The 22,942-nt window shown below is 41.2% G+C and overlaps 1 protein-coding gene across 4 annotated transcripts in view; it reads right to left on the bottom strand.

Moving 5' to 3' along the window:
- The window catches only part of FILIP1 (filamin A interacting protein 1), a 115,250-nt gene that overhangs the window by 31,386 nt on the left and 60,922 nt on the right, over positions 1 to 22,942 (bottom strand). For all 4 annotated transcript variants that reach the window (XM_061990416.1, XM_061990418.1, XM_061990420.1 and 1 more), the window contains 2 exons: positions 15,825 to 15,998; positions 13,696 to 13,874 (listed from right to left, as the gene is read on the bottom strand). In XM_061990416.1, coding sequence (XP_061846400.1) covers positions 13,696 to 13,874; positions 15,825 to 15,998 — 353 coding nt within the window. The remainder of the gene's footprint in view (positions 1 to 13,695; positions 13,875 to 15,824; positions 15,999 to 22,942) is intronic.

Here is a 22,942-nt window from a genome sequence, read left to right as displayed (position 1 = left end):
TGTCTGCTATAGAGGAGAGCAACTGGGATGCGAAAGATAGCATTGGTGTAACTAGTTAATGATGTGCTAATAGAATACACATTTCTTCGAGAAATTGCTCTCTAAAACTTCACTAAACTCTGCACAGCAATAGGTTCCTCTTGTGAATCTTAGGGACTTGTAACAAATGATTGTCTAATTATAAAAACCACTGTAAACAGGGCTTTGTCACCTTTCCAGCAGACTGTCCTGTTCTCTGTTGGCTCTGTGTCTTCAGTGAAGAAACGTAAGTAACATTTATAGAAGGCAACATCTGCAACCCTTTCCAAGGTCTCCAATGTGTTACGAAAAGCCAAAATATTTCTGTTTGTGCTAAACAAAGCTTCTCCTAAATTTGTGTTTACTTACACACATGAAAAGTACACTACGTTTCTTTCCAGGCTTTTTTTTTTTCATTAAACCTTCAAAGCAGTAAAACCTTTTCATCACTACTTTTGGGTTTTTTTTCCCCATCTTTTGCTAAGTTAAACTCATCTGGCAAGTCAGACCTGTCCTCCACTTTCTACTTAGCCAGTTGTCTATTCTGAGCATAACAGATTGAATTGGTGACATCTTGATAGAACATGAAAGCTTTGAATATTGATGGGAGAGGCTGATTTTAATTTGTTGCTGAAGATATAATGAACAAGGTGATCTGTTGGGCCTTTTGGAGATAAATAAATAATGAAGATAAAGACAGTAAATTCTTGAAGCATGGCTTTGCAGGAAAAGCCTGAGAAAAAGACTTCAAGTTAGACTCTGTGCTGTTATATCTCAGGCGATGCATTTTATATGGTATACGTCATGCACACTAAAAATTTCATTTGGTGAGCTGCACTGACAACTGGCTTTGTTCACCTTTGTTCTTATTTAAAACAGGTTGTTCCATGCAGCTGTTAAAGAAACTGCACGCATACACACACACACATTTGCACACAGGCTTTTTTATTACTCCTCAGATCTTGCTAAATAAGTCATGCTGCCTAGATTTTAAATTCTTCTCTTTGCAGCATGAAAATTGCCCTACATTGGGATCTGCTGCCTTTTATGGAAGCATGATTCAAAAGTTTAACAAAAGCATTTCTGGCTTTGTTTTCCACTTTCTTTTTCCCTTATGGTTCTCTGCTTTCTTAACACTTATATATATCCTTTTGATATCTGGGAAAGCTCTGTATCTCCAACACTGGTGGGACTTCCTGAAGTAAAAGTGATTACAGCTGAAGTAGGACCCATCTACATCAAGGGTACTGTTTTATAGTATGACTTGATTGTTATTTTGTGAATAAGCACGGACAGTGTCACAGAAGCAGGCTGTGACCCTTTGACCAAAGCATCTCTGGAGTCAAGAGAAGATGCATCCAGGACCTCAGAGAAGTGCAGATGGGAAGACGGTTCCTTGCTGACCTGTTGGTGTTGGCTGCTTCATGTATCGTGCTTTATCAGAGGACCCTACTAATGCCATCTCTACCTGCTCTGCTTTCCACCCTTGTTTTTGTAAGTTAGTCACTTTTAATGTGCTAGGTTTTCATGTGGAAAAGTAACATGGAGGAGTGAGCTTGAGGCTTTGCGAGCAGAGAGAGAAGTGTCTATTCTCAGCTTACCAGAAGAGTGTCTTTTGGCAGTGTCCTGGCCTCTTTTGCTCAGGCTAGGTCGAGGATATAAATTAAGCTTGAGTGATTTTCACCTGTGTGTTGCCTTTGTTCTACTGATAGGTGGTGCTCTGATGTTGCCCCTTCTGCTGCCTCTCTCTCACTTGTCTTGAGTGTGGGCTTACAGATATAAAGGTCACATTTTTAAGCATAATAATAAATAACTTATAGAGAACAGTGGTGAATATTCCCTCATTGGAAACTGAAAATCAAGGCAGAATTACTTTTTTCCCTAATGTATTATCTGCTGGTGCAAACAAGTTCTGGGAAGTCCGAGTGCTTGTGCTATATTGCATCAAGCAACACCGGCAATCTGATGCCTTTCATTTCATTTTTGCTGTATTTTTCTTTATACGCCTTCTTCTGCTTGCAGCTCAGTCTGTCTTCCATCATCGTCTCTTCACCATCTTCCTTCCCACTGTTACCCACATGGAAGGCTCTACAGCACTTGCTCTCATCACTGTTTTCATTAAACTTTTAATTCAGATTTACTTCCCATGTTCTTTGTTTTGGGGCTGTCATTCCCTGCCCTAAACCCGCCTTTTTTTCTATTCCTCATCCTTTATCTTCAAGTTGAATGGATTCAGTTCTTGCTCCATTGTTCTACCTCCTGCTGACTTTTTCTGGACTTCCTCTCTTTTTTATGCTTCTCCTCACTGACTCCTCCTCAAAGCAAAGTGATCCAGTGTCTAATGGACTGAAAGGCACGTGAGTCCTGCACCTAAAACTAAAGGTTGTACACCTTACAGCTTCCCATTTGATACATCAGTGAAGTAATGTATTTGATAGAGTGAGTAAAACAAGTGGGCAGGAAAACAAGAGAAAACAGGCTCCAAAGGACTGCTGCCTTGCCTGGAGTCACCATGATGGGCTCTTAAACATAGGAAAGTGTTAAAAAAGCAAAAAAGAGTGAAAGTTGAAAACCTGGATTTCGCAAGTAGCATCATTCAAATAATTGCATGCAATGGGCTAGTCAAGCAAGGAAAAGCTCACATAGCTGTACAACAACAATCAAGCTATGTGTGCACTGGCTTTTATCACATTTGGCCACCTCAGTTCCAGCTTGACATAGGGATAAAACAATACACACCTATAAAATTGGAGGAAAAAAAATCTCATGAAGATTCCATCTTTACTTTTAAACATGATTTCCTGTGAGCACCATATTCAGTGATTTAGCAAATAATGAATCCTCAGTAAAATGTTCAAATGCTCTAAAATAGCAGTCAGTGGCTGCTTTTATGAACTAAATAGAGACTGATAGATTTTAACATCATCAGCACTCAGTAATCCTGGCTGTCACACCACATCCTAATAATCTCAACTCCCTGTCTGAAAGGCTATGAAAGTATTTCTGTTAATTTTCATGTCAGGACTCTCATCTCTTGCCCTGAGCACAACGGAGCAGACACTGCCCACCACATCCATTTCACAACCCCACCTTTGCTGGTTCTGTTTGCCCTGCTGTGTTCTGGAGGTGCAGCATAAATGGACACCTCTCCCTACTGACAAGACCCAAACACCATCACAACCCTGAAAACAACCTCAAACATACACCCCCTACACCTACACAAAGCTTTTGTACTACCATGTAGCTAATTACTATAGTTCATGCAATTCTGAGGTTTACTGCTTGCATTAGAGGAGTTACACCCCACAGCACTCACACAGGGGCAAGACTCTCCCAAGATTCGAGCCTACTGTTTTAACCACCTATCTGTAGTTGCTTAAAGCAGGATTCAAAAAAGACTCATAGATTTCTAGAATGCAATTAATGAATATTTTAAAGAGGGAAAAATAAAAAAAACCCACAATACACAAATAAACGTGAATGTTCACAGGCACCTGATTTGAGGGCAGATCTGTATTTTGGTCTCCCAGACTTGCTGTTGCACATCTTTGGAAATCCTGTCATCTTGCCTGGCCTGAACATCATTCTCCACCTGAGGTTATTTGAGGCTCAGGAAATACATGTATTTACACACCAAATGGTGAGGAGCTTGTTCTGAGCACCAGGGAGACATGGGCTGACCACATCCATTGCACAAGGATGGGAGCTGTAGGTACTTCCCTTTGGAGGAAGATGTCCAAGAGAGCTGCCGCTTGCAGCAGTGTCTGTGAGATGCGTTACCTGCCCAGGGAGTGGCATATCTGGTTTTATTTCTTTCCTCAGGCTGAAATAATTCCAGCTTGCATTACCCCTTTCCAAGATGATGTCCTGACCAGCAGCCTGTTGAGCATTTGGATGGCAAACAGAAAAGACAGAACAAACTCCTGTACCCAGATGGAGAACAAACAAGGAGAAAGCAGGCCAGTTGCATACAGTTAAGTATGAATTAGAAAGTGCTCTTTTTGCCTCTGCCTGCTTTAAAATTTCTTTCTAGCATGTCTGTATTGCCCTTGGAATAACTGCAATCTGGATCTACTGCTTTCCACTCAGAGATTTAGTTGTCAGCTGTTGATTTCCACTGAGCAACCTCAGTTACAAATCACTATCATTTAAAAAAATGTTATAGTGTCATAAATCCAAATTATGCCTCACATATGAAGAGAGGCAAAAGCAGTTTGGAAAATGCTTTTACATACTTTTATATACTTTACAGCCTCCTTGGTAGAATCAATAGGCAATACTGACTGAAAATAACTCAAAGTACAAAGGCTTTATTTCTCTATAGTAATTATTGAAAAATAATACACTAATAAATTATTATCATAAACAGAAATGCATAAAGTTATATACACATACAATCATATGGGAAATAAATATTGTTGACAAGTTACATATACACACCCACTATTTAAACAATTTCAGAGTTCCTACCCTCATTCTTATTAATAACATATAATCAAGAAAAGCTTTAGTGACTTCAAAGGAATGACAATAATGCCAGCGTTGTGCTTATAAAAATCCAGCATCAGGGTGGCATTTGTACTGATTAGTTATTTCCAGAGAGTTGAAGAAGCTGGATATAGGGAGCTGCAAAAAGCAGTAATGCCTGCCACTAAAAGCAAGTTGGATTCACAGCACTTGGTCTGTCAGGTAAGGACATGAGCCAGTCAAACCGGGACACGCTCTTCTCCATGGTAGGATTAGCAGTGCCCACAAAGCTTGAGCTGTCTGCAAGTGGAAATGCCCTATCCTCCACACCACCCACTTGCCTTTCACTAGTGTGGACACTCTTTTGCTTCTGCTGTTTTTGGAAACCAGGGTTGTATCCTGGCTTGTAATTTGCAAAATTAAAAAACGTTGAAAGCAATGCATCATTTTCAAACAAATTATGTCATCTAGGAAAAGCCTGATATTTAAATGATAAAAGAGAATACATCCATCACTTTCCAGTTCCTCTGAAAAGAAATATTTTAAACAGAACTGTACAGGAAATTTCATCCTATGATATATATACTTGTCACCAAGAGATACTTTTTCATCTATGACATAATTGCTATCATCAGAAAAGCATTTCTGTCACTCTGGTATAATTTAGCCTCATTTTCTGCTCATTTCTTTATCTTGTCTCATTAAAGCATTACATTTTCGGCTATGTTACTATTAATCATTCTCTAACATAAGCAAGTGGATAACAGAGCTGCATGAGTAATTGATTTTTCAGTTCCAGAGCTGAATCAAAAACGCAGTAAGTAACTATCAAAAAAAAGCTTAATTTTTCTCTTTCATCTAAGTGACAAAAAAATGATGTGTGGATTTCAGTTAGACTTTTGTTCATCTTGAATAAATAATTTAATTTCCATCTTTGTCATTTTAAGAAACGCAGCAGACAGAGAGGACCATATCTTGGCACCATTGACCAAAGCAACATGTGAAAAATCCTTGTTTTTCAGAAGATGGGGAGACTTTGCCCAGTGGATTCCCGTGTCTCCAAGATTTTCACCCCTTTGGTGAAAAGAACTCAAAAATTACTTAAGTGACTTACAAAAGCAGAACAATTTTTACCCATGAAGTGTGGGAACAGACACCTCAAGAGACATGACCAGAAAGACCTCCTCAGAGGTGGGTTTGAATCCCAACAGGATTGAAAGTCTCCCGTGGTCCAGATGAATGGCATGATCACGGGATCAATTTATACATTTTTTGCTAACTGGTTTTGTGAATTAAGCCACCAGATTTTCTTTAATGACACTTATAATAATTATCTTACGCCCCGAATGGCATTTTTTTAATGAGTCTTTAAAAAATTAGTCTAAACACTAACTATGGCAACACACTATTATAACCACAGGTGATTTACAAATATGTTTTGAATTATACGTTTTGCATCCTGTATTTCTTCGCCCTCATATTTGCACAAGCTTTGGCAAATTTCACAAGAACATTTTATTTGGATTTTTGCACCTGCTGGGTTTTTTGTGCTGCCTTAAGGTTTTTCCACATATAAGCATTAAAAGAAATGAAAACTGAAATTATACAAATATAAAACTCATTATTGGTATTTTCCACTGCTGCTGGCAGTACTGCAAGAATAAGAAGGGATGCACAACTTAGCATCCTTTTTGGGAAAGAAAATGGGAAAAACATTACAAGTGTTTAGGGTTAGGAAAGCTTTTATATAGGCTCACCAAGTCAGAATAACTCCCCAAGTTAGATGACATCTTGAGGTTCTTCACAGAACTTAGTGGAAGTTACCAGATCACTTAGAACAGGTTTTGAATATTTGTAGGACATTAAGCAAAATAAGAAGTCACATACTTTGCTAATCATAGAATCGTAGGGGTTGGAAGGGACCTTTAGAGATCATCTACTCCAACTCTCCTGCAGAAGCAGGGTCACCTAGATCAGGTCACATAGGAATGTGTCCAGGTGGGTCTAGAAGACCTCCAAGGAAGGAGACTCCACACTCTCCCTGGGCAGCCGGTGCCAGGGCTCCATCACCTCAACAGTGAAATAGGTTTTTCTTATGTTTAAATGGACCTTTTTTGTGTTTCAGCTTCATCCCATTACCCCTTGTCCTGTTGCTAGCTACAACAGAAGCAAGGGCTGTCCCATCCTCCTGACACCCACCATTTAGATGTTTGTAAATGTTAAGAAGATCTCCCCTCAGACACCTCTTCTCCAGACTAAACAGCCCCAGTTCCCGCAGCCTTTCCTTATACGAAAGATGTTCCAGTCCCCTGATCATCTTGGTGGCCCTGCGCTGGACTCTCTCCAGCACTTCCCTGTCCCTCTTGAGCTGAGGAGCCTCACTGGACACCAGTGAGGACTCCAGATGAGGCCTCACCAGGGCAGAGTAGAGGGGGAGAAGAACCTCCCTTGACCTGCTGGCCACACTCTTCTTGATGTCTGTACCTCTTTGCATGGATAAACATCCATATAAATGTTAAAGCAAATATCAAATATGTTCAATATGACTGCCCCTTAGCATATATTTATACTTATAAATAATTGGCATCTATCTAAATTTTTTAGAAATTCCCTGAAACCTGGCACTTCAACTGAAAGCTGTTTCTAATCTTTCTGAATGAGGAAGCAATTTTCCCAACATGACCCCAATTCAGTTCTTGTTTTCTCTGCTTAAAAAAATGACAACTTAAAAAGATGGCCTCAGTAGAGCTGTGAGCTGATATTTATTTCAGTAGTATAATAACTCTGAAACATGCCAAAAGCCTCTTAAATGTTAAAATTGTTACCTATCGCACCCTGGGCAGAGTTTGAGTTCGTGAGTAGATTTTGAATGAAGTAATTTTTTCCCCCTATCAAACCCTAGGAGCATTTGAATTGATGATTTTATGAAGCAAACTTGCTAGGAATAATGCACTAGGTAGAGTTTTGTATAATAATTCTCTCTCAAGGGCTGTGACGCTGATGCCTACTTAGAAATAATTTTGGAAGAATAGCCGAGACAACACATGATGCCATTTTATATAATCCCAGAAGTGACTGAAAGACTGGACAGTTTTGAGGACTATCCAAGTGTGAAGAGATGGATTTGGATTAGTCCCAGCTCATGGCAAGCCTCACATTGTGTAAGGCTCGCAATACTTTCATACAGTTTCTCCACAGTCCAATGTGGCTGTTTCTTCTCTTGTTTTCAAATTACCTTTGGAGGCGTTTTGTTGGAACTTGGGACCAGATTCATTAGTTAAAACATAAACTTTGAGCTGTTGCTGTCTTGCAGTCAGCTAAAGCTGTAAAACAGAACCTGCAAAATGGATGACCTTCAGATTTTCTTAACTGTGCAGAAATGGTATTTGTCATTGCCAGTTTTTTTTCATTTATTTCTTTTAATAGACTACCAAAGAATTTGTGATCTGTGATCCTGTGAATTTATTATATTGACAGAAAATAGCCAGTGTTTCCAAGCCATACAGATAGCATGTCAGCTGAAAAGAATAAAAACTTGCCTTTGTCTTCTACATTGTTGTTGCCCTTGTCTTCTACGTTATAAAAGTTTAGAGATGCACTTACAGAAAAGTAGACAGAGAGTGACTCAGTGCTCTACTCCTGCCAGTAATGTGTGGTAAGATGAGTAACTACTGGAAGCAGTGGTGAATTCCCACAGTCCCATTGGGTTGGCTTTTCCTTTTCTTGGGTCACAGTTTGGAAACCAGGACACCGTATGAGAACAAAGTCAGAGTACAAATATGGCTGAGAACTCTTGGGAAAAAAATAGCAAAAATATTTCTGTGAAGTAACTTAATTTTCAGGCTTTAAAGGAAATCACCAACAGATTACAGAGTTACAGGCCAAAATCTGTGCTATATGTTTGCACCATATACCTCGCCCCAGTATCTCTATATGGGGCTATTCTTACCACAGAATTTGGCCTTAAACTGCCAAATCACAGAGATTTATTAGCCCTGAACACTTCATACTTTTGGCTTGATTATTCTCTAACAAGTAATTGACTGATGGATACTCTGCTCCGCTGTCTTCCAGCCAGCTTCTTTCTTTTACAAGCTCCGTAAAAATCAAGAGAAAATGCAAACTGGAAAGGAAATCTCCAAGCTGTGTCACACTCCAGCCTTAACACTCTCTTGGGTCCATGAAATAAAGGGAAACAAAAAGGCAAGCACTTCCTAATGAAAGGCTTGGTGCTGCCGTCTCGTGGGAAAAGGGAGAAGGAGAGCTTTGGTAATAAAGGCAGAAACACGAAAAGAGGGGGCAAAAAGGATTTAAAAAACCTCACTAACATAAACACTCCCATTTTTGTTTCAAGACGGCTGTGTGCTTTATTGCTCACAGATCGGTTTCCTTTGCAGGTGATGCGGGCCCAGAATTACATCACCAGCAGAGCAGCCAAGAGCATCTCGGTGCCAGGATGACTGAAGCTGAGAGGAATGTATTATCACAGACCTCTGAGGGACTTGCCAGTGCATTCCTTGCTGGGGGTGCTGTGGTGGGGGAGGCAGAGGGGAGACAATTTTACCTTAGGACTGAAAGGAAACTTTGTGGAGGAAAGATCTGGGGTCACAGTCCTGCTGTCTCCTCTAAGCAGATCTAATTATGGCCATGTACTTCAAAAAGAGGATTTAACTAAAACCAGATTTAGCAGGGCACTGCTTAGGAAGTACAGACTGAATCCCTCAGCCTTGCCTTTGAGGAAAATGTGAAATGCTTCAGTGCATGGGAAACATTGTTGCTGTGATGGTGAAGAATAATTTGAAGCTGCAGCAAGGAAAGCGAGGGCCAATTTAAAATCCTTGTCACTTCAATGGAGTTGTACAATAACATGTGACTAAACACAATACTGGTGCTTTCAGACAGACAATCCTTACATTAGATACTGAGTGTATTTACTGGCATGTTGTAAGGTGGGATAAAAGAGTCTCATGGGTCTCAGGGATGTGCTGGAAATGTTCAAATAACTCACAAAGCAGTTGCAGAGATCTCCCTTAAGGAGCTCCAACAAAGCCTTTCTGCCACATCGCACCCTCTATTGCAAACCACATCCCATGCATATGAAAGAAACTCCCTCCTCCCCTCATTTTTTAAGGCTTTTAGGCTGTTTCTGCCATATCCTGCAGGACTGGCTCAGTGGTCCTCACCAGAAGCCTGTTTCTGAACTATTAAAATGAATGGGAGTTTTCCAGTGATTTTAATAAGCAGCAAAGCGTGCTGTCAACAAGTGGGATTAAAAGAAGAGTATAAGGCAAATTGTTCAGAGATTAGCACCTCTAAAAATGTCAGGATTTTAAACCTCATCTCCTAACTCGAAGAGGTTGCAGCAGTGCCGAGGTTACACTCCCCTTGTCTGCCAGAAGAAAGAGCTCTCCCCTTTTCCACCAGAAGAAAAAGCCCTACTGATCAAATAAAAAAGCTTCTAATTGATCCCAAGGATTCTCCCCATCCTCATTCTCTAAAGGGGAAGGCAAGAAGGCTGGGACTAGGCAGAACAAAGAACAACCAAGTACCACTTTGTGTTAATCCTACTTTACATGAGAGCTTTTTGGGGCAAGGAAGTGCCACTAGCTAGTTTTGCTGCAGCCAGCTCAGCTGGTGCCTGAGCTCACATCACCAGATTACTTCCCAAGGTGTGGCTGAAGATCAGGAGGGTGCCTTTGCTGGGAGAACTAACGTCATCACCACAGCTGCTGCTGCGTGGTCTCCTGCTCTTCAGGTGTTCACTGCAAGCCATGTTGTCAGTGCGGCTCCAGTCAGACTGCTAACTCTCCACCTGCCAGACCAGAGACACCTTAACTGCTCCATCTGCTAACAAAGATCTCTGAGGGGGCCCAGGGGCCTCCTGCTCATCTCCTTACTCGGCCTCGTCAGGAGGCTCCAGGAAGATGGCTGTTTTTACACTCCGGGGACAGGAGATACTCAAGGACAGCTTGATGTTACAGGACCAGCAGCTGAGATGGGCATGCATGGAAAGGGAGAACTTTTGTCAAATGGTAAAAATAGACAATACTACCCCTGACTTTCAAAACATTCTCATCTTTATATATGATTACAGTCAAATATACAGGGAAATTTGGAAAACATTTCAGCCACCACGTCTGTAGAAGCATCATCCACTAAAAGTAGATGTCTTTCATCCTGCTCTGGGAAAAGGTTGCTACTATTTTTTTCCTGTAACATGCCAACCTCTTCCACAACCTTTCTGCAGCTGAATTGTGCTTGCTGCTGTGGAGCCAACACCAACAGTTAGGCATTCCAGCTTTCTCTGTTTACCCCTCCTAGTTGTTTACATTTTGAATATCCCTGTGTAGAATTTTATATTTTTTATACTTTTCATGCATAATTACTCTTGACAAGTCACGCTTTCCTGTTACTTCCTCCCCATGCAAGGCTGAATTAATAATCAGTCCCTCATAGGGACTGTTTGCTTTCATATCACATTGTTGTGGATGGATTAGGGATTATGTATGAAAGTGTATGTAAGAAATATTCCAAAGTAAATACATTAAGAGAGTGTTAGAAATGCATTAGAACCAGGGCATTCTGCTTTTACACAATTTCCCTTGTTATTTTTTTCAAACTTTCACAGGACAGCAAAAGCAGATGTGGCCTCTAAAAGGTGGAGTGGACAACAATTAGGAAAGACTGGTAAAATACTGTGAGGAAAGAAATGACTTAAATTACTTAGATCCAAGACAGAAATGGTTGCTGCTCTCATAATACCAGATTGCTGTGAGATGGCTGTCCCACAGGACTGTTCTTCCTCCAGCTCACCCTGTCTCATTAACATTATAATTGTGAGTGCAGCAAAGAGGCTGACGGGCAAAGTTCACCTCTCTGTCCCTTTTTCATGGAGACTACAAGTCTGTTCAGCTCTTAATAAAATAAGTCTCAGGCCTCAAAGCACCACAATAAACCAAATTTATATATACTGGTACTTATAAAACAGGAATGCCTAAGCAGGACCCTGAGAAATGCCTTTGGGCAGGTCAGTTCCCTGTCTCAATATGTAAATTAAGTTACTCTGGGAGATTTTTGTATGACTTAACCTATTACAACCTAATATTTCCACTACAGAGTTTTTCTTTTTGACAAAAATCTATTGCTGATTGCCACTGTGGGGCTTTCCTGAGAAGTCATCCCATCACTCTCACTGTATAGCCCTCAAATGATATTATTTCCAGTTCTTAATACCTAAAAAGATTTGGGTGAAGCTTCATTTAATGTGCACTCAGTGAACAAAGATGAGATGTTAAGATCATTTAAGACTATACAGTAACCACTGGTTTCCAGTTCATTCTGATTTTACTAATCTGCTCTACAAGTGATATGAGATAGAAGGACATGCATGGTTGGCTTTCTGTGTTTAGCTACCTGTTATGTTCTCTCTGCTTGGTCACTACCAAATTGAAATGAACTTTCTCATTAGTGCCTTAAACAAACAAAATGGATTAAATAGCAAATATCAGGTTTCTCATGTCACTCAAGATAAAGCAAAAAGACTTCAGCACTGCAATTCTTCCCCAACTGCAGCCAACAGTACAGAGGCCCTGGTGACTAAAGCTGGCGGAATTAGGTGCTCTTAAAGATGTGCTTTCGGTAGAAGGTCAAACTCAGATTTTCTCTTTTTTTGTTGCTATTTTTCAAAAAACAGTAGAATGTGGACAAAACCGACGTTTAAAAGATAGGAAAGAGCAAGATGAGTATGAGAAAATGTCCAGAGAGATGGGACTTGATATCTCAGCAGTAGCAATGTGAGACAGAAAGCTTTTTAATCAGTTCATTGAAGGAAGTCAGTTCAAAAGAGGGTCATAATCTTAGGCTATTTAGTGGCCTTCACAAGTTGAGCTGGAATAAGAAGGCAACAGTTGTCAAATTAAAGTGAATATAAAATCTAAAGACAATTTTAAATGGTACTTTTTTACCATTTTTACTTTTGTAGCATTTTACTTGCCTGCATGTCCACACATACACAGATATTCAACACAGAGAAAAAATGACATCTATGAGAATCAGATATGAAATTGATCCTTACTTGGAAAAACAACCATTTTTAAAATTATTCTAAGAGGATCAAATTGCTAAGATTTAGAAGCATTTTCATCCCGTAAAGTTTGCCAATCAACACAGCAAAATAGAGACAGGAATCCAGCAGCTATTAAACTAGGAAATAGAGTCATTTTAGCTCATGTGCCACGTACTCAAAGCTGGCACTGAACTGAACTCAGGAAATACACTAAACGATTTAGCTCCTGACTTTTTGAAAATGTCTGCCACTAAGCTGTGGTTTCCTCAAAAGCATTTCTTCTTTGAACTTGCCTTAAATATTTTTCTCAAAGGTTTGGGTGTTTTGGTTTTTTTTAAAACCCAAAACATTGTGGATTGATTTCAAGCAGTTTGGTATGAGCATGACAATTTAATATTGGAAAACTGAGGCTGTTACCAAGTGCTCGTTCTTCACCTAAGGTGGGTGCTCTTTCTTTTCACAGAGTCAGAGAACAAATCGCTCCCACAAGATGGATTAACACTTCAAGACAAAAAACCTGGAGTTTATGAGCCTGTGAGATAAACACTGCAGATAGTCCATCACAGGCTGGGCATGTTTTCTAAAACATAACAATATTTTCTTCCAGGGAACACAGTTCTTGCCTGAGGCATGAGTCTTCAAAAATATGAAACATAATGCAAATGGTTTGTGGCTTCGCAAGCCCAGATGTGAAGGGCATGGGAAAGTCCCTGCCACTTGTGTATCACTATCCTAACGTGTGTTGTGGTTTTTCTTACCTGTCCCCCTGCTGTGAAAACAGCGCCCCATCCTTCCCAAAGCGTGGCACTTAGCAAAACATGCCAGTCCCAACCTTTGCCAATGTAAATAACATCTGATCAAAAGTTACCAGGAGGTGAACCCGAAATGGACACGAGTAATTCCAAGCAAATCTGTTTCTTCAAAACAAATTCAAGCGCGTGCTATGGGAACATTCAGTGGTATTCCTCCAGCTCTAGGCTTGCACAGTAATGTACTCACTAATAACATGAGCGGACTGACGTTTACAAATGGTTTACACGTGAGTTTAGTGTCATTTAAACACGGAAAATGCCAGACCGTGCCACTGCTGAACCGACAAGCACTGGGACGCTGGGGGTACTCTTAGAACCGTCTCAGGTACTCACCTCTCCCGCTCCTGTTCCAAGAGGTTGGTAAAGTCGTCGCTCTTGTTCATGTAATCTGTATGTTTATGTTTCTCATTTTCTAGCTCATAAACTGTGCGGCGATGGCACTTCTCTGCCAACAGGAGCTGTTCCAGCATGCGCCGGTACGTCTCTTTCTGCTTTTCTTCAAGTCTGTCCAGCTGGATCGTAGGAAAGGAGAATAGACTGTTTTAAAGGTCTCCTTGCTTACTTCATCTGATTTATTAACCAACAATGTTGTGTTTGGTAAATGAATCCAATAGTTTTATGTCTTGGGCTTTACATAAAGCAGTGACTAGAAATAAGAGTAACTGTCCCGTAAAAGTAATGATTTCTTTGGATGGCGTGTTTGCAATAAACATTTGCACAGTTCTCTCTCGTGTATTCTCAGCTACACAAAGGACAGAACATCACTTAATTCTAGGGTAACAAGATAAGCTTAGCTGAAATATGAGTTACACATCTTCAATGCACCGTTAGGACTGCTAAGATAAAATGTCTAAACTATTTAGATTCAGCATTGCTTCCCTTTTAAATGAACAAACACAATTTAGTATGAGTTTTAGAGTTTTCTCAGCCTGTTTTTGTTTTGACAGAAATTTTTCTTCTTTTCTTAGCAACACTTTGCTTTTTTTGTCTTCTGGGTTTTAAAAATTAATGTAGTATGTCAATTATTATTCAAACCAACACTAAGGTCAGGGAGGTGTGTCTAAAAAGCTGCCAGGGCACTCCAAAACCACCACAGCTATTCGTGTTGCTCCTTTCACTGTTTCTTGGGAGCAGAGGACAAACTCCATCCTCCTCCCTGCTGTCATTTCTCTGCTTGCCTGCCCTCAGCAGGGCAGCTGGCAGAGCCTGCTCTGCCCACCTCCAGCCCTTACCCTGTGGGAATGCTATCTTCCTCAGCCCTGGCTGCACCAGGCAGTTGCTGTTTCACACAGAGATAACTGTTTCTCAGTTCACAAACTGAGGGAAATAAGAGAGCAGGAAGACAGCAGCAATTGCTCTTGGGAAGTTGACTATGGCAGAGAAAGTAAACCAGTCATTGCATTTTATAAAGGAGACAGGTTTGGTTCAGCCTTTGAGACCTTAAAAAGTTCAACCTTTTGCACTTACAAAATTTTATCACCATCCTGTTTTAACTCCAACGTAACCTCTTTGGACCTACACATGACAAGTTTTACACTGAGGTCCCCATCAAATTATCAGCCTCTTTAGACAAAAGCTCTGTTAAGCTCTTTTAATCTTGTTTGACAGTATTTTCTGCATGCTCCCACATGCTAATGTTTGCTTTCCCTATTCACTCTAATTCCAAAAACTCCAGAAGATGCTCCAATGAGAATATCGAGTATAAAGATATCCCATGGTGGACATATGTCCTGGTGAAAAAAAAATAAACGTTCTAATAGGAAGAACTGTGAGGATTTGAACAGGCACTACAATGTATTCGATTGTACATTGTTGCATGCTCTTTCTCCATACCTTGGACTATTACGAAACTATAAACACGAGTGGTGGCTGCTTCTTCTGACATTCACACTGACATTCCCAAGTCTATTCTGCATTCATTTATTGCTTAGATTTTAAAGCAAAGGATCAAGTCCTACAGGCCTCCTTCAGGGGCTGCACTGACTTTGCAGGCCTAGAGTTTGAGTGACTGATAAAATGATTAAAGATTTATGATCCCACAAATATCACCAAAAGCAGTCTCTGAAGGTCTTTTACTGACTACCCACATGCCAGTGGTCTAGTATGCCAAGAAAATCAAAGAGTGCTTACCAGTGCTGTGAGCAGTAGAGGTTGGAGCCTGTAATTGAAAGGAATTTAAAAAACAGAAATGTAACACCCAAAGATTTGGTTCTCTCTTAACGACATGAGCCCTAAGGAGCATACAAGCTTTTCATTGTTTCTGTTCAAACCCAGTGACTTTGCTTACAATTTATTTTGCTGTTGAGTGAAGATTATTAATTTTTTCTTAGATTTCTTGTCATTTGTGCAAATGTTGTGTTATCCTCTTTCATGCTTTGCACACATCTAAAATATGTGGAGTTTCACTTCTGGTTAGGATTCCCGCAACACGATCATAATGATGTAAATCAAGAAGTGATTACCTCTGAAATTGGTTTCTCATAGACGTCTTCCCCTATAGACTTTTCTTGGGCAAGGATGGCATCCCTGTGTAGCACTCGGAGCACGTTCCCTGGAGTTGCAGAACCATAATGAGCTTCTAAAACTTCAGGTTTGGTTTTCTCTGTCTTCAGCATATGGATCACATCCTCCCTTGCCTGTAACATTGTAAATCACTACCGTAAGCCAACCTATTTACCAACAGGGAAAACAGGAAACATAGGAGTATTCATACATACATACATACTGCTGAATTTCTCAGACAGCCTTGAATCAAGCATTTCCCCAGAAGGCTGTGTTGCCATTCAGTGAGATCTCAACTGGCTTGACAGTTGGGCAGAGAAGAACCTCATGAGGTTTAACAAGGGAAAGTACAGAGTCTTGCATCTGGGGAAGAACAACCCCATACATCAGTACAGGCTGGGGATTGACCTGCTGGAGAGCAGCTCTACAGAGAGAGACCTGGGAGTGCTGGTTGATGATAAACTGACCATGAGCCAGCAACGTGCCCTCATGGCCAAGGCCAATGACATCCTGGGCTGCATCAAGAAGAGTGTGGCCAGCAGGTCGAAGGAGGTTCTGCTTCCCCTTCTCCTCTGCCCTGGTGAGGCCTCATCTGGAGTCCTGTACCCAGTTCTGGGCTCCCCAGCTCAAGAGGGACAGGGGACTTCTAGAGAGTCCAGGACAGGGCCACCAAGATGATCAGGGGACTGAGGCATCTTCCTCGTGAGGAAAGTCTGTGGGATCTGGGACTGTTCAGCTTGGAGAAGGGGGGACCTTGTTAATACAAGTATTTAAAAGGTGTATGTCAAGAGGATGGGACAACTTTTTTTTCTGTACTGTCTAGTGATAAGACAAGGAGTAATGAACAAAAGCTGAAACGATAAAAGTTCCACTTAAGGAAAAACTTCTTTCCTGTTCAGATGACGGAGCCCTGGCACAGGCTGCCCAGGGAGGGTGTGGAGTCTCTTTCTCTGGAGGTTTCCAAAACCCACCTGGACACATTCCTGTGTGACCTGATCTGGATGGACCTGCTTTAGCAGGGGGCTTGGACTAGATGATCTCTAAATATCCCTTCCAACCCCTACCATTCTATGATTCTATGCTTTCCTAGTTATTTCCTACCTGACTTTGCAACTACATATTTTCTTCAAGTAACTTTCAAAACAAAGTTTCCTAACTTCTGTTTGTTCAAACAAAGGGCTAGATACATTGCAGACCCTGGCTAACTGGCATAACCTGTGGCAGACCCAAAGAGGCTACGCAAACCCTTGCACCAGCAGAACAGGGCTGCTGAGCCTAGAGCAGTGGTGCTCCTGTGGCTGAGGAGTGTGGGGGACAGCTCCTGCTCCCCACCCTGGGTGGGAGCTCACAGGTTCATCTGGGTTCAGCAGGCAACTGGGCATGATGAGACTGCTCTGTAAGGACACCTGGCTATGAATAAGAGGCATTTTAGGGCTGTGCTGCAGACAAAAGCTTTATACCAAGCTCTCTTTGTAATGATACTTGACAACACCTGTTAAACCATTTGTGAAATGGAGGCAGGGCAATGCTTTTTCATTCAAGGCAGGTTTAAAGGCCATGATCCTAGGAAGGGCTGTAACAGGTACAGGTTTTTGGTAGGCACAAGGGAACTTCCAGATTTCCCTGGAGAGCAACTCTCCCACAAGCCCAAAGAGATGGGGAACAGAAGAGTATGGGCACCAATTTTTCTCTCACTTGCCATTCTAACATTCAATCCATGTGAGTCTGGGAAGCAAATTAAGGGCTAAAGAAAGATTCAAAAATTTTAGGGAAAATCCCTTACAAATCCTGCCCCTATGTAAGCAATGGCTGTTCAAGATTTATGAACTGACCAATGCTTCGTGGTTTTTTCACAGTGTTCATAATGGCACTCTGTATTATCCCTGTAGCAAGTCTTAAATCTTTATCCAGTACTACAGAGGTATCATAGCGCTACAAAACCACCTGCTTTTGAAGTGAGCAAAGAATAATTTCAGGAAATGGGAAAGACATTTTGATCTTTTTAAAAATAATGTACAAATAAGACAAAAAAATGAATCTGAGTCATAGATCATGCCACCCATCAACAACTAGCATAATTCTAAGTAGCTAGCTGTACAGGCTTACTCTACAATATTTTCCAACCTCAAATAAAATCTTTGCACATGTCTGCAAGGTACAAAATACAGATTGGTATGATATTAATGTTGTTTCAGCATGAGCGTGGATAAGGTGCATCATTCATGGATGTTAGAACTGCAAGTGAATTATGTGTGCTAATCTCAAAGAGTGCCAAAAGAGCATGTACACCTCACTACATCATGTCCTGGGAATATGTCACTCTCAATACAGGAAAAATGATATTTTAGAAAAGTTTTAGATGGGTTCAAAAAGATATTATTTTTTATAACCCTGTGAAAATAACAGATATCTTAGTGTCTGTGTTACCATGAGGTCAGTACTTCTGTATTGAAGAAAAAGAGCTTAAAAAGTCTAATAGGATAGCATGAGAGTTTGAGGGAATTTATAAATATCCAGATTATATGGTGTCTTGCTCTTTTATGAACAGCAAGTTTTGTGGCCATATCTGCATCCTTCCCCAGTGAACTGACTTGGTGTCCTGCTGTACGCCCACAGGCATGCTCATGGGGAGCACTGTGCAAAGGGAGCACCAAAAGCAGCAGGATGAGAAAGCAGCTCCCTTCTGCCCTGTGCACCAAAGGCCACAATCAAGCATGCTGCAACCTTGATTCATTTTGGTCCTGAGCACAGAAAGCTTCAGGCCCCACACACCCTGTTCCTCTGGGACACCTCAGTCTCTAGGCTATTCAGAGGGGATGAAGATGAGTTCATTTTCACCTGTGGGGCACTAGTCAGCATTGACAGGGCCAGGAAAAGCAAACAGAGACAACTCAGGCTTGGTGATTTAAATACTGTCACTTTGGAGAGCAAAGAGCTGGACCGGTCCCAGCAATCATTATTTAATAGACTGATGAAGGGGCTGAATGCTCTACCAAATGAGCGCCCCAGCCCCTCTTCAGCTGTGCACTTCTCTACTTACTTTCCTTTCAGCTTCATTAGTCTTTAATCATTGATGATTAAAATGGAACAACTTTAGTAGTAGGGAATGAAAGTCACTGAAACAGCTTATAACTTGCTGGCTAAGGAAGGCTTCTGGACGCTGCAGGTTTGAATTCCCTGAGAACCAAAGGGAGCTGAACCACAGGAGTCAGTGATGCTGAATGGAGGAACCAGAACCCCAAGCAGGAAAGAAGGTGTCCAAGTTCAGTTCAGAGCTTTGAAGGAAGAGCCCTGTTCATTGCTCTGTCTTTAAAAGGAAGCAATGACACACTTATCTCCAGGGGACAGGGCAGGGCTGTCAACCCTGAAGACCTCTCCCTACAGCCCAAGGGGACAAGCTGGGTGGCACCGTTCCCAGAGCTCAGGCAGCTCCCCACTCACATACCCCTTCCTAAGCACCCCACACTCTGCAGGCACTCAAGATCTGGATTGTATTAGTGTGGCAAGGTGCCTTCTGCCTTTTCTGGGCTTGGCCATTGCTCCTATCATTATCGTTTCAAGGGTATTGGCTAATTCACCAAGTACTCTGTTTCAAAAGACTTACGATAACAGCTTGTGAAAAGCAAACTAACAAACAGACACTCAGGTTGCTAGGAAGCATTGGACCAAAAAAAGGGGCCTTATGCTAATAATAAACTAGAGAGAAAATAACTTTTATTTGGCCAGCAACAAGCCCCATCCTAGGAAGATGTAAAGTGCGGCTAGCCTAGGTTGGAGAGGGACCTAGGTGAAATCCCAGCATCCCATCAGTCTCAGGATTTGAAAATTCCAGTAATTCCAGTTAGTCCCTCTGGAACTCCTCAGGACAATGTAGAGGGAAGGAGCTGAAACAGCCATCCTGTGCAACTCATGGTTCATGTTTCCTCCAAATGATCAACTTTTCACTGAAACAACTAGAAGAGAGCTCACATAGAGATGTTTTCTTTCAACGTGTAGTGAATAACTACCACTTTATTAAACCACAGGATACACAACATTTTGAGAAGACAAGTCAGAATGCTCTTGTAGAAGAACACTTTGGGCTACTTCAACGTGTTTATCTGGAAAGAGATATGAGAGGATAAAAGTGAGAGGACCTAACTAAAAAGTGAAAATACTGGTGGATATCTACTGTAGGTGCCTTCCTTGTCTGAAAGCACAATGCTGTTTATCAGAAATCATAAGGTAGGAGACAAAACAAACAGAAAGAAGAGATTTTGAATTGTAAGTAGAGTTATGTATAAATCCCAGAGGAAAGCTGTTTTGATACAAGGAACATAAAGCTGCTTCTCAAGTCCGTTTTTGTTATGCTAGTGCTCTGATGAGAGTATTCAGACATGAGAAGACCACAAATTGCAACAGCTTGTAACACAATGATTCTATAAGTCCAGAAGACCTGGATTAGTCAAAGAAGCTCAAGAAGCTCTTTAAAGTCAAGATACAGAGTTTAGAAAGTATATACATTTATTTTCATTGTTTTTTCATTACTTAAATTGTCCTACAGAAAGCTTTCTACCTATACTGTTCAGATTGCAGGTTCTTGAAAATAAATAGAATTTTCTGTTAATGAAATGCCCTCAAGTATCTGATTCTCTAAACAGTAGGAACAATGAAGACATTAATGAAGAGGCCACTTTTACCTCTTAGTAATACCTTCAAGGCAAGAAACACAGAAGGCCAGTTGTGTTGAGAGGTGTTTTTCCATGCTCATTTTCTGCAGGACCGAAGCTTGTCCATCAACTTCATATATAGAACCACAGAGCAGCCCAGGTTGGAAGAGACCTCAAAAGACCACATGGCCCAACTTTTCATGGGAAAGGAAGCCTAGATGAGATCATCTAGCACCATATCCAATTGCATTTTGAAAACTTCCACTGATGAGGCCTATACCACATCCATGGGGAAGTTGTTCCAGTGACTGATTGTTATCACTATAAAAAATGTCTTTCTTATGTAGAGATGAAACCTCTCCTGGTGCAACCTACCCCTGTTGCCCCTTGTCTTCTCCATGTGGCTCCTTGTGAAGAGAGAGCCTCTGTCTTCTTTGTAGCTGCCCTTTAAGTACTGGCATATTGGGATGGGGTCTTCTCCAAGCCTGCTCTTCTCTAGGGACAAAAGACCTAATTCCTTCAATCTTTCTTCATAGGGCAGGTTCTCCAGCTCTTTCATCATCTTCATGGCCTTTCTTTGGGCTTTCTCCAGCTTGTCTGTGTCTTTGTTGAATTACAGTGAACAGTATTGGACACTGTACTCATCTAACTCCTTCAGCTGTCCCTGCTGATAGAGGAACTGCAAAGTTGAACTGTATCTAAGCCTTGTTTTATGCTTACTGGAGGTGCCAAAATCTGAAAGCTGATGACCTCAGATCTTGAGTATGTCCATGGAGGGTCTAAAGTGCTCTGGAGCACTGTTGCCCAAACAGCTTTGCTTGCTCTCCTTGCCGGCCTCTCTACTACCCTCTGATTAGTGCACTTACTGAAGATGTGGGGTCTGCATTTCTACCTGGGAAATAGGAGACAATGCTCCCCTTCCCTCAGGAGTGCACACTAGCTGTCAAGCTAAAAGGCTGACATGAGGCCATTCTTTGCAGGGCTACCCTGAAACACTTGCTTTTGGGCAGAATAAAAGAGAAGGGCTTTCTTTTGCTGGCTGGCTTGAGCAGAGCAGGGGTTTGAGTTCCAAACATCGCTTTACTACGTGCCTAGTAAAATATTTCAATGATATAGAAAGGATGTAGAGAGGTCCCTGCATAAAATTGAAACCATTTAGGAAACAATAGCATGACTCTGCTGCTTGTAAAAGAGGACTGGCAGCCTAGCAACCAAATTCTTGGTCAATGGAAAGACTGTTACACAAGCCCAGCGTTCTGACGTGCTTCCTCCTTATGCCCTGTCTTGCCAATTTACTGCAGCCCTCTCTCCTCATTCCCACAGTCTTTGGCCTCTCCCGTGAGACTGCTAACAAAACTCAGCACCCACTAAACAGGGAATTTTTGCCACAGGCCATTTGTCACCTGGGAAATGGGGCTGAGCTGATAAAACTTGTTTCATATAAGACACCTAGTAAATTGAGAAAAAATTTCAGTTGTATTCAAGATGAACTGAATGGAGTCGAAGTAATCACTGTCAGCTGAGGGTACAATGCAGCTCAAAAGTCTTTGCAAGTACATCTGCTAAACTTTTCTCCCAAACTGTCTGTAAACAGTTTTTCTGCAAATTCACATTGTGTCTCTTGGAATCAGTTACCAAGAATTATTTCCTTCATATCTCTGTGTTCGGAGCCATCTAAAATACAACTAGCCACTTCAGAGCAATTTAAGTATTTCAATAACATGATGACAATCCTCTCAATTAATTGAAAGAAGTTTTGAAAATCAGGAGCAGGAGTATTATTTACAGGTAATACACTTATGTAGTATTTGGAAGAGTTGATATTTCCAGCTTTTTACTATTTCTTTTCTAGTTATCATGACTTTTTCTTACACTTGCATAAGTGAAAGCACTAAGTAACAAAGGTTGAATGTTTATGAAGTCATATTTTTCTTACCAGTGATTAATGGCAAGAAATAACTATCAAACCACAGACAGGAACCTTTAATTCTGCTTGTGGTGGTGTTACTTGCATCGCACACAGTTCAAGTTATTTATAGTGCAACAGCTGCTCTCTACTGCATCAGAAACTAGATAAGGTCACAGGTTCTCCATGTAATGTTGTGGTCTTACCAGGAGCTGATTTCCTAAATTCCAGTAAACCTCACAAAGGTTTCACCTAGAGCTAACAAATATCACACTCAAGGTATCCTTCTGAGGGAGATCAGAAGGATGCTTTCAACCTGCTTGCTGCACTGGACAAACTCATGCTGTGTCGCTGCCAGACCGGGAATAGTCTTCTCAAGGTTCCCTCAGAAAGTGAATACTGCATGTTCACTTAGTTTACTTCCATGAAGAACGCATCTTCAGGCAGATGTACTCAAAAACCCGGATGTACTAAACTTTCCTAACACTAATACGCTAATCCTGGTTTAAACTCAGTAAGTTCC

Source organism: Colius striatus, chromosome 2, assembly GCF_028858725.1.
Source record: "Colius striatus isolate bColStr4 chromosome 2, bColStr4.1.hap1, whole genome shotgun sequence".
Lineage (NCBI taxonomy): Eukaryota > Metazoa > Chordata > Aves > Coliiformes > Coliidae > Colius > Colius striatus.
This window is presented reverse-complemented; position numbering and strand designations above follow the sequence as displayed.